The sequence below is a fragment of the Curcuma longa genome, chromosome 4 (genome assembly GCF_044706935.1).
Source record: "Curcuma longa cultivar G26 ecotype Majalengka, Jawa Barat chromosome 4, ITB_CL_G26_1.1, whole genome shotgun sequence".
Lineage (NCBI taxonomy): Eukaryota > Viridiplantae > Streptophyta > Magnoliopsida > Zingiberales > Zingiberaceae > Curcuma > Curcuma longa.
The window spans coordinates 4,330,277-4,343,057 of NC_133864.1; the positions used below are offsets into that span (position 1 = coordinate 4,330,277).

The 12,781-nt window shown below is 40.8% G+C and overlaps 1 protein-coding gene across 1 annotated transcript; it reads right to left on the reverse strand.

Annotated features, from left to right (window-relative positions):
- Positions 1–1,078: 1,078 nt before the first annotated feature.
- LOC141826938 (ankyrin repeat-containing protein NPR4-like) lies at positions 1,079–3,374 on the reverse strand. The gene is given in 8 exon segments (XM_074714256.1): positions 1,079–1,556; positions 1,559–1,872; positions 1,874–1,998; positions 2,088–2,500; positions 2,603–2,654; positions 2,656–2,856; positions 2,858–3,021; positions 3,095–3,374. Coding segments are annotated over 8 exon segments (1,941 nt in total). The 3' UTR covers positions 1,079–1,164.
- Positions 3,375–12,781: the final 9,407 nt, after the last annotated feature.

Genomic DNA, 12,781 nt, shown 5'->3' on the forward strand with positions numbered 1-12,781 from the left:
TTAACCAACTCAACCATGAATATTAACAGCCGATAACGAGAATACAGAAATCCTGAACAAATCAAATCTATTCTCATACACAGCAATATCTAAATGCCCCCATAGATCCATCCAACGAAACCAAGACTTATCATCCAGAGCATTGGGAAAGAAAATGGGATACGGAAATTCAAATCAAATCTGGTCTGATTATCCTTGCCGGCAAATAAAATAAAGAAAACAAACAGATCTGCGTGAATCTATCCAATACGCCGATGACAATAGAAAGTATGACCGACCGGGACGATCGGAGAGGGGAAGATTACCTTGAAGGTGTTTGAAGCCGACGGATTGGGCAGGGAAGGGTGGGCGCGACACGGAGCGAGACGACGGAGACCGAGCGACGAAGCAAAACTAGAGAGGTCGAGAAGAAACCAGACCTTTCCTTTGGATCGATTTTTATTTCACACCATTTGGTCTCGCTTTCCTTCATTTGTAATTATTAAATTATCATGTGTCCTTCCATTTTTATTAAAAAAATTAATAGTCAAACTTTTGCATTATAATCGAACTAAGTCAATTTTGAATCGAAAATTATTGTTCGAGTTTATCTTAAATTTTTTATGAATTTCAGTTTGATTCATATTTAGCTTGACTTTAATTTATTTAAAAATTATCAAAATTTCAATGTAAAGCTATTTAATTATTTAAAATTTTTATATTTTTTAATTTATTTAAATGATTATTAAATTTGATATTATAAATTTATTTATTCATTTTAATAGATTCTTTGTCTATTTATAAATTTGATAAGATTTTTATTAATAAATATGTTCATTGAAAAAAAAATTTAGCATTGTTTATGAAATTATTCAATTTTTTCATAGATATTAATAAAATAAGTGTTCAAATTTATTTCTTTTTTATTTATATATATATATATATATATATATATATATAATTGAAATCAAACTTGCTCATGCTTGTTTATGCATTAAAAAAAAGACATTAAAACAATCGATTATATTTTTTTTATTTTAAAAATGTTATTATTTCAATATTGTAAGACAACATTACTTTATAACTCTTGTACCAACATTATAACAATAGAATTCATGAAACAAATTAAATATATATTTCAAAATTTCAAACTGTTTTTAATAATTGATAAATAAAATTAATTAATTAAATGGCATAAACGGGATTGAATTGATCGGAATCCGAGAAGACGTGATGCCACGAAGCGGAGCTTATCCTTGGCGATGACTTCTCCCTTCGCCTGCTCCGGCGAAGCCGCTTCGACTTCACCACGAAGTACGTCATGGCAGCGAGCACCCCGGCCATGATGGCGCCGCCGACCACCGTCACCAGCACCCCTGCCCACCGCACCCTCCGTCCCACCACGATGTACGCCGCCGACAGGAAGGCCACGGTTGTGCACACCGACGCCAGCCACATGAGCTTGTTGATCACCTCCACCACCCTCCTCTCCGCCCTGGTCTCCCGCCGCACCACCGTGATCTGCACCACGACCACCGCCAGCGACGTGAACAGAGCAACCGCGTTGGAGAGGAAAAGACGCGGAACGAGGTGCTGTGGGCTGCGACGGCCGCGCCGTTGCGGTCGTCGCTGCCGCCGGGGACGGTGAAGATGGCAGCGAAGGCGACGGAGGCGAAGAGGACGGCGACGACGGTGACGGAGTTAGTGGCGTTGGCGATGCCGTCGCGGTGGAGCTTGCGGAGCTCCTTGGCGATGCCGTGGACGTTGCGGTTCGTCTTCCGGCTCTGCTCCAGCTGGGTGAGCACGTCGTGTTTGATCTCCTTGACGGCGCGGCGGAGCTCGCCATCGCGGGGCTGGTTGAGTTCTTGCGCGCGCAGCGCGCCGTGGCGAGAGGATCTCCCGGATGGCTGCGGACTCATCGGAGAACGTCAGCTCGTCGACCATGTCGTACGCCGTCTTGTGCTCTCTCGTCAGGGCGTTGACGTGCGTGTCGGGCAGTAGAAGAAGAAGATTCACTATCTGAATTAATCGATCAAAAAAATAGAAAATAAAATTTTAATCTTTCGAAAGAATCGAAGTTGTCCGATGGCGGTAAAGATCCTGAGTACCTCTGCTCTCTTCTTTCTGGTGGCGACATGCAACGCCGTGTTCCCAAACTTGTCCGGCATCATAACAATGGCGGGATCGGCCTGCACGAGCGCTGTTATCACGTCATGGTCGCGGCCCTTCGCGGCCATGTGCAGTGCAGTCTGCCCTTTCGTGTCCGTCCTCCGGGCCAGCTGCGGGTCCTTCTCCAGCAGAGCTTTCACCGCGGCGGCGTGGCCGTGCCGTGCGGCGAAGTGCAGGGCGTTCTTCTTCCCGTTCCTCTTCGCCGCCTCCACCATGCTCACCTCCTGGGCGAGCAGCAGCTTGATCACCTCGGTGTGCCCTCTCGACGCCGCCGAGATCAAAGGGGTGGTGTTCGACGGCCCGAAGGTCTTGCTGAGGAGCGGATCGTGGCGAAGCAGCAACTCCACGACGTCTGCGATCGATCGAAGACATTGTTGTTGATTTAAGCAGGGTATTACTGGAGAAGAAGATCGAAAAGTTTAATTTTGTGCAATTGATCTTTTAATTTGTCCACCTTGGCGCCCTTCTTTGACGGCGACGTGGAAAGCGTCGAAGCTGGACCTGTTTCTTCCGCAGCAGACCCTCCTTGTCGGAGTACTTGAGTAGCTCCGCCACCACGGCGAGGTGCCCCTTCTCCGCCGCTGTGAACAGGGCCGTCTCCCCGAACACGTTCGTCTCCTGCACGACTGCCGTCATCATCGCCGCAATCTCATCAACCCCCTCTCCCTCCTCCATCTGCTCGGCCACGTGGCTCAGGATCCGCCGCACTGCCCGCCAGGTCGCCTCGCTGCGCAGCGAGATGGAGCTCGGTGTCGTTGTGCCGCCCCGTCACCTGCTTTACGTACTTCTTCTTCGGCTGCTGTTTCTGGTCCATCCGCTTGTAGGAGCTCGACAGCGCCAGCGCCGGCGTCCGAATTTCGTGACTTCTTCCTCCTCTGCGACAAAAAGAATCAACTTTATGAGCGGAAGAGCAATAAATCACTCCGGAGAGGTACAAAACCAGTACCTTTCTGGGCCTCCATGGACGTTAATGGCGGCGGTCGCTGCTCTAATGCGGCGGCGGACAGTGAATGGGATTGATTAAGCATTCTGAGAGAGATTGGGGGGCGGCTGAGGAGGGAGGCTAAAAAGGAGTCGGGGGAGTGGTGGTGATGGCGATGTTGCAGGGGAGGAAGGAGGGAGGAAGGAGAACGAGGGTGGATTGCGCACGTCTCGATCTTTCTTCCTCGTGACCTTTGATGTCCCACCGAGAGCACGAATCGCCGCCTGCCCCAACGCCACTGCATTTGGCGACAAGCCGACGTCGACGAGGACTCGCCCACCAAAATGGAGCAAAGAGTCCACTTCATTATATATAATATATATATAAATTTAGCATTCATCCGAAATAGATAAATTGTGTTTCACATTTACTCTGTTTATTTTGGCCATGAAATTTATTATTTTTTAATTCTCTTAAAAATTTTAAATCATTAAAATAATCTCCACTTAAATTTTATAAATATCTAAATTACAAATCCTACATTTTCAAATTACCAAATTATATATTATTTTAAAATACTTATTGATGGTACCATATCATTTCTATATTAATTGTTGATTACATATTATCTAAGTTATAAATTTTATTTTTATTTATATTTATTGATGCAAGTAGCTCGATTAATATTTTTATTTGATTTTTCTAGACATGAAACACGATCGCTTAGCCAAATTAATCTCTCTCTCTATGTGAGGAATTAATGGAGGAAAACTATCTTGGTTATCTTTATTAGTGGTAGACACCCCTTCTCCTAGAATATTATTTTGGGTTGACCAGCTCTCAGTGCTCTCCAAGTTGTTGATTTCCCCTATCACTAAAAAATCAAATTTCTTATCAATAATAAGGTGGGGGAAGTGTGAGAGGATCAACAAGTCTCTCGAAGATGTTATGTTGAAACTATTCGGGTTGAATAGAGAAAAAGCAACCACGAAGCGGGCTAAACAAGTAAAGGCAGTCAATGGAGGGGATATATTGTATCAAGGAGGGGGAACCTTCACTGCTATATGAGCCAAAAGTTGAAGCAATCAAGATAGTCTCTACTAATCTGGAGAGAAGTACTAAATTTTCTAAGGATCTTTCAACCGAGCTGAAAGCCTCAGTTGTATCCTATCTTACTAGAAATGCAGATGTTTTTGCTTGGACATCAAAAGATTTAGTTGGAATTGAACTAGAGGTGATGAAGCACCAATTGCAAAGCATGCTCAACGTCTGCCCAGTCAAGCAGAAGTGACGGCACTTTGGTCTAAAAATGAATAAGGTTATTTGGGAAGAGGTATACAAACTCTTGATGTCAGATATACTAGGAAGTGCAGTACCCAACTTGGTTGTCTAATGTAGTATTGGTGCCAAAGCCATCTAGGAAATGACATTTATGTGTAGACTTCCATGACCTAAATAAGGCTTGCCCCAAAGACTGTTATCCTCTATCCTATACCAATCAACTGGTAAATTTGACAATCAGACATTAGTACATTTTTATGATAGATATGTATCAAGGATATCATCAAATTTCCTTAGCCAAGGTAGATCATAACAAAGTCAACTTCATCACGGCTAATGACTTTTTTGCTACACAGTCATGTTGTTTGGATTGAAGAACATGGGAGCAACATATCAAAGATTGATAGACAAGGTCTTCGTCAAGCAGCTAAGATGGAACGTTGAGGTATATGTTGATGATATATTGATCAAGTCCTTAAGTGCAGGTGACTTAGTATCTGATCTGGAGCAAACATTCGCTATCTTGCCAAAATACCACATGAAGTTCAACTTGGAGAAATATACCTTCGGGGTCACTAAAGGCATTTTCTTGATTATATGGCGACCGAGCAAGAAATTAAAGCAAATCTTGAAAAGATCGAAGCGATCTGATAGATGCGACCTCCTCAAAACTTACGTGAAGTTCAAAGGCTCGTCAAACAGATCACGATCTTATTATGTTTCATCTCTCAATCGGCAAATAGAAGCCTTCCCTTTTATAAGATCCTTCAAAAGTCGCTCGATTTCAATGTGGCAAGCATTGTGATAGAGCCTTCTAGGAGCTGAAAGGAATATATGGCTAAGCTACCAATTCTAACTAAGCCTCACCCGGGTGAGAAATTATTAGTGTATTTATCCTTATCAGAGATAGTTATATCCTCGGTGCTAGTTAAGCAAGATCAAGGGAGCATTATCCTATGTATTATGTCAGTTATCTATTCAAAGGTCCAAAAATTTATTACACTGGTCTCAAAAAGCTAACAATTGAGTTAACCAAGAACTCAACATTTACGCTCTTATTTCTTATCACATCCAATTGTCGTTTTACAGATAATCCACTTGGACGAATCCTTACTCACCTAGAAGCCACTGGACGACTTATACAATGGGTCACCAAGCTTAGTGAATATGATAAAAAAATATCAGCTTCGTCCTTCCATTAAAGCACAAGCACTTACAAATTCCTTGGTTGAATCTCTCCAGACAGAGGAACATGAGCCACGGATGATCTATGCAGATGGTTCATCCAATAGTGAAGGTAGTGGAGTAGGTGTGGTTCTAATCTTTCCTAGGGTGAGGAAGTGAAATTGGTCGTTACACTTACTTTCAAGATATCAAATAATGAAGTTAAGTATGAGGCTTTGTTGACCACTCAATGAGCCACTCAAAACGTTGGAGCAAGCGAGCGAGTACTAAATAATATGGATTCCCAACTTGTAGTGAAGCAAGTTAATGGAACCTTTGAGATTAAAGATGATAAGTGTCATAAATATTGTGAAACTATGGAAAGGGCCAAAGAGCATTTCATAGAGTTCTAGTGAAATAAATATCTCGAGCAGAGAACACCCGAGCCAATGAATTAGCCCGACTGGCTAATTCGGGGGATTGGACAGATCGGGAAGTAGTGTTACAAGTAGAGTTGATGTTGCAAATAGAAGTCAACCTAGAACCAATAATATGTGATTGGGAAACATTATTTCTAGCATTCTTCTAAGAGGAAAAACTACCTAAGGATCCCATAAAGGTTAGACAACTCAAACATTGTCTCACCCAATTCTGTGTCCTCGAAGATATTTTATATAAGAGATCTAATGCGAGTTCGTTATTATGATGTTTGGGAAAGCAAGAGGTGGAGTACACCTAAGGCTATGAAGGATCATATGAAAGCCATATGGAAGGTCATTCGCTTGCCCGACAAGCACTATTGGTTGGATGCTTCTTGCCCACCCTGAAGAAAGATGTTATACGGTTGGTAAAAGCTTGTGAAAGTTGCAAACGACACCACAACTGGCAAACTTGCTATGAGTTGATGAAGTCTGCAATAGTTGTTTGACCTTTGCATCAATGGAGAATGGATATAGTAGGACATTTCTCGTTCGGTACCGCTTAGAAAAAAGTCCTCCTAGTAGTGATTGACTACTTCTCTAAATGGGTAATATTGGTGCAAGGAACACCAGATAATCGAACTGACATTTTGATCATGACAAAGAGTACAAGTTAAACTTGTGGTGTGTACGAACGAGTTGAAATGAGTGTGCAGGTGGCACAGAGAAAATTCTAGTTAAGGCTGAGCAAGAAAGTCCTAGTTTAGAGGACTGAACAAAGAAGTCCTAGTCTAGAAGACTGAGTAATGAAGTCCTAGTTAGGAGGACTAGACAGGAAAACTTGATAGATCAAAACATCAGACAGGAAGTTATAGGTGGGTCAGTAGACCGGACATCTAACAGAGCGATGGGTCGGTGAGGATCAGACATCGGAGGAAAGTCCTGGGGGTCGAGGATCGAATGCCGAGTAAAAGTCCAACTACGTCTGGAGGATCGGATGGTTGGCAAAGGGATCAGATGTGTTCCTTTGAAGAGAATAGTAGGCATCAGTCTGACCTAGGATTTCATTAGAACCTAAAAGTCAAGACTAGACAGTTGGTAAACTATCAATTTCCTGTTATATATGTTTTGCACTAACTCTGTGATGCAAAAAATTGAGGGACCGAAACTTCGAGTTCCAGGAACCCCTATTGGATCTAGGCGACCAGACAGTCCAAGCGCCCAGAAGGAATCCAGCCACCCGGATCTCAACTGATCGGGCCAGCAAGGCAAATGAGGTGGCGAGCCAGAAGTGGTCAGAGATACCTCAGCTTCCAAGCTCCTGGAAGGCTCCAGACGCCCGGAGATGTATAAGACACGACGGAGTCAAAGCTGATCCGATAACCTCCACATCAACATTCCAAGTGCCCCGGAAAGGAAACAGGCGTCCGAAAATGTTAAGTCAGCGTCGAGAGTAAATCGACGAGACAATATGCGCCCAAAAGGAGTTCCAGACGCTTGGATCAGGTTATAAAAGCGGTTGCGAGGGGAAACCCTAAGGCATCTATTTACGCTACCTCGACATCCATTCTGTGCGCGACCGAAACACCCGAGACGTCGTTGAAACATTGAGAAGTTGCACTGACAACTACACAAACTTCTTACATTCATTGTCGGTAAATTTAATATTTATTTTTCCTTATATTTTGTACTTACATTATTAGGATGGTAAAGGTTTGTCGATCCTATATTTTTGTGTAAAGGCGAAACTCTTTCTCGTTTGAGAAAGGATTTTATAGTGGATTGTCCATCGTAAACGATCAAGGACCGTGGGCCTTGGAGTAGCAGCCAGTGGCTGTGAACTAAGCAAAATAAATGTGTCAATTTTGTGTATGATTACATCTTCCACTGTGTATCAAATACTCGATTTATGAAGTTTTACAAATACATGAAAAAGCGACAAACGCTTTATTCACCCCCTCTAACATTCACTTTCAATCCTGCAATCGGTATCAGAGCGAGGGATGCTTGAAATTAGTGCAACCACTAATCAAGCAAGTTTTCTATCGCTTTATATTTTTTAAATTTTTTTCGTATTACTAATCCAAAATCAAGTCTTGGAATATTCTTGTCATTTATTGTTTATGCGAGATTTTTTTTAATGCCCCATCAAGAAGGCTACAGCACCGTAAGACCTCTTCTTTTCTTCGATGAAGATTTCATGTACTGGAAGGGAAGAATGGAGTACCAGTACTTAAAGACTTAAGTGGAGATGTGGATAGTGATCCAGACCGGCTTCATCCTCTCGATCGACGCAGATGGTATCCCACAATCATGCGAGAAGTAGGACAACGTCACAAAACGCAAGATTGAGGCTGACACCAAAGCTATGCAAACCTTGTAATACGACCTCACCAAGGAAGAGCTTAACAGAGTGGATCCCTTCATAAGCGCAAAGGACTTATGAGATAAGCTCATTGAGCTACACGAAGGGATAACAGATACTAAGGTAAGTAAGCATGACTTACTACTTAATAAATTATATAATATAAAAATACAGGATAGTGAATCCGCAAGTGGGCTTCACACGAGGATCTAAGATCTACTAAATGGTCTACATGTCATAGGATAACCAATAGAGAACCACGATATAATAAGGTACGCTTTGAAAGTGTTCTCGTGGAACACCTTATGGGCATCAATAGTTGATGCTTACAAGATTTCTAGTCCTTTCACAAATAAAATTAGATGAATTATTTGCTGAGTTTGAACTCCATGAATAGACTAACGTCAATCCGGCCGAAAGACGTATTGCACTTCTTGCAGGTCAAACGAATAAGGCATTGAAGGCGATGTGGGACGAGTCTTCCTCAGAAGACTCAGACGAGGAAGAGAACACAAGTTTCCTGGCGCCATTGGTACGAGAGCAACTAGCCAAGACTGAGTCCGAACCCAACACCAAATCCGAAGTTGAGTCCGAGTCAAGCCATGAATCCGTATTCGATTCAAAAGACCTTAACCCCAATGTAAATAATAATTTAATTGAAATTTATATTCTATAATCTATTGCTTGTCTCGTAAACTTGCTAAGTTCACCGTCCGGGTTAAGTCTCTCCAAAAGGAGGTTACACTCTTTAAGGAGAAATCTAACCCTAGCTCCTCAAAAGCAGGTTGATTCATTTTGTTTAACTCTTTTTGTCTCTACAACAACAACAGAACGAGCATTTTCAACCATGAAACTTATTAAAATAGCTCTTCATAACAAGATAGAAGAAGAATTTTTAACAGATTCTATGGTCATCTATATTGAACAAGAGTTGGTTGAACAATTAATAATGACATAATAATTAATGAGTTTGAGTCTAAGAAAAATCAAAGAGCACAATATTTTTGCTCTATTCTTTTGGATGTATTGAATATTAATACTTTTGTTTCATATTTTTGAAAAATTAATATTCACATACTTTTTTATTTTATTTATATTTTTAAATTAATTAATTTTTTATATCAATTAGAATTGATGGTTAACCTAAGTAATTTTGAATCTGGCTGCCCCTACCCTAGGACATCATTTAACGACCTTCGGGCCCACTACAACAACTCATTGGCTAAATATATCTTAATAGCCTTCAGGAAAACTATAATATCGTATAGCTTGGTATACTACTTTTGCCTCCGAGCCAATTTATAATGGTCTATACGCTATAATATATTCTAACAACCCCTCGAGCACACTATAACAGCCCCTGGGCATACTATAATAGCCTATGAGCTAAATATATTATCTTTGCCTCTAACAAACTATAACAGTCCATGTGCTAATAATTTACTTTCACCTCTGGTCCATCTTATAATATCCTATACGCTATATATCTTCTAACATCCCCGAGTATACTATAATAGTCTATGAGCTAAATATATTCTCACAGCCTCCTCGTAAACTATAATAATCTATAAGCTAGATAACTTATTGTCGCCTCTGGACCAATTATAACAACCAAAGTGCTACGTATATGCTACAAGCATTCGGGCAAGCTATAACAACCCCTATTTCATAATAGTCTCTGACTCGTACTACTCTAGCACAACCCTGGGTTGTATTGCTTATTGATTATCCTGGGCAGGAATCATTTTTCTGGGCTTATCAGATTTTTTAAATTATGTCTCCAAATGAGACTTAGTGTTTTTTACTCTATTGACATCTTTTGATAATATCCCAGATCAATTGTTTGGTCTCTTCAGAATTCCTCAATTATTTACCCAAACAGGTTTTACTCGAAAGAATAATATCTGTTTATATTCTTATTTCACTCAATAGCATTCCCTAGTTGGGGGTGGACTTCTTATTTTATTAATCTTTTTCATTATTACTCCAAGGGTGAAAATGAGTAATTTATCTTCTCAAAAACTATTGACGACATTCCTGGGTGATTATAATTTATTGGTTCCTCTTATCATCTCTTTAACAGAAGGTAAAATTCGCCACCCGAGTGGCTCCACACGATCGGCCCCACGACCATCTGTGAGGAGGTAAATCAAGAAGCTATAGCTGACCACTATGAGGGAGGGCATTGCCTCGGTTTCATCGAGATTTGACTCTTGCCTACTTCAGCAAGTCTGCCCCATAGTAACCAACTCAACTATGCCTTGGGGCTCCTCTTATCATCTCAATATTACTTCAAGTGGTCGGGTTATTTACTCATTTTGGCCTTATCTCTCCGGATGGATCTGGTCTTCTTAATATCTCACTCAAAGGGAAGTATTTTTTACTTTGTCTTATTATTAGTTTTATCTAATCGGGTTTCATTCGACATTACTCCTCAGTCTGACTTGAAGGGGGACATGTGATGCAGAGCGAAGAGGCTGGTTTAAGAGGAGGAGGTTAGCTAAAGTGGCACGTGAAAATAGAAGGTAGCACATACTTAATCGAGCTTCATTCCACTTCTCTCCTCAGCCCGACTTGAAGGAGAGATATATGATGGTACTTGGATCATTTTTTGGCGGGCCAGTCTCTTTGCTCGATCAGCCCATCCTGAGTCCCAAACATTTTACCTCTTGAACACTCTATTGGTTGGGCTTGATTTCTGGACACTTTACATCCCCGGGTACTCTATCGGTCAAGCTTGATTACCGAATACTTTACATCCCCGAACACTCCATCAATCAAACTTAATTCCTTGACATTTTATGTCCCCAAGCACTTCACTAGTCAAACTCGATTCTTGAATACCAACTGACATCATCTAAGGGACAACCCTGACTACCAGAATTTGGTATCTGAACACTAGCGAGCGACTTCAAAAGGGCATCCCTGGGGACCAGAAGTTGGCATCCCCGGGCACCAACTAGTGGGAGTTCCTGAGCACCTTGAGCATCTCCAAACTACAAGCGCAAGTAATAAAGCATATCAGTATGCCCGAACACTAATGTTCACTCAGGGATACGTTAATCGTAGTCGAATCTGATCTCTTTATATCATAGCAAGCCAATGGTTGATGAACACATGGTCATATTATAAGGAAATATCTATATCGATGGTTAGATCTGGTTCCCTGATCACAAGATAGACAAATGGTTGACGGACACGTGACCATTACAAGGAAATGTCTATAACGGTGGTCAAATCTGATCCCTTAACCAACCTCCGTCATGATAATAACGAAGTGTGTGACATCCTACATGGAGATTCTGTTTTCACTGGTTATATAGGCATCAGAGAAAGAGAATGTGAGGGATGGTTTTCTTTTTACGCGCGAAGACAACTCTTGTACATGAAGCTTTCTCATTTCCAATATGCTTCTTCTTTTTCTTCTAGCTTTATATGTCTACAAAGCTTAAATATCTTTCACTGGTAACTAACTTGAACGTTGGAGTGGTTGTGCCGATAGAGTCGGCCAACCCTAACCCGTGTTACTTCTTAGGTCGTTGGATCTCGAATATTTGAGAGGCGATCTAACTTATGGGGAGGAAGAGCCCGAGCAAGCAAAAGGACACCATCACTTATAAAATTATGGTCGAGCTAGTCGTGATTTTATAAAATTTCGTTATCATTAAAAAAGTATTTCATTGTAAAATAAATATCCTCATAAATATTGATAAACTACTTTGATGTTAGTTAAAGTCATGCAATGTTAATTAAAATTATTTTAATATTATTTAAAATTATTTTAATTTATTAAAATTAATTATACTATAATAGTAATTTTGGATAAAATAATTAGGGTCATAAACAAATCAAGTTAAGCTAAATTTTATGGTGTTTAAATTTATTTGATTAGGTAATCGAGTCAAACTAAGTCAAATCTAAAATGAAATAATTGTTCAAATTTGGTTTGGTTCATTTAAAGATTATCAAATTATCAATTCAAGCTTGTTTGATATTTTTATATTTTAAATTTGATTATTTATTTATTGAGTTTGATAATATAAATTTATTTATATAGATCATCTTATAACCGTTTTTCCTAATTAAGTAAAAGAATAATTTAAAAATAAATTTTAAGGTGGAATACATTGTGATATTTTTTCCGGCAACATTTTGATTTTTGGCATGTAATAAATAAATAATTCCATATTTAGGAAAGAAAAAGAAAGAACAAAAGTCTTCTCTCGTACCATACAAAAGACCACTCACTCTCATTTGTTGCGTCCCTTCCATTCCTTCACAAAACCCATCATCCATCGCCATGGCGACTACAACTCTCCTCTGCATGCTGCTCCGCCACCTCCCGCCCTGCATTCTCCCTCCCCTTCCCACCTCGCGTGCCTCATCTCCCTCCACGGCCAGCTAAGCCGCCCGCCATCTCCGCCTTTTCCCCGCTTGATTTCCGCCGTGTCGGTGGATCTCCCCTTTGCATCGGGCTCGCGG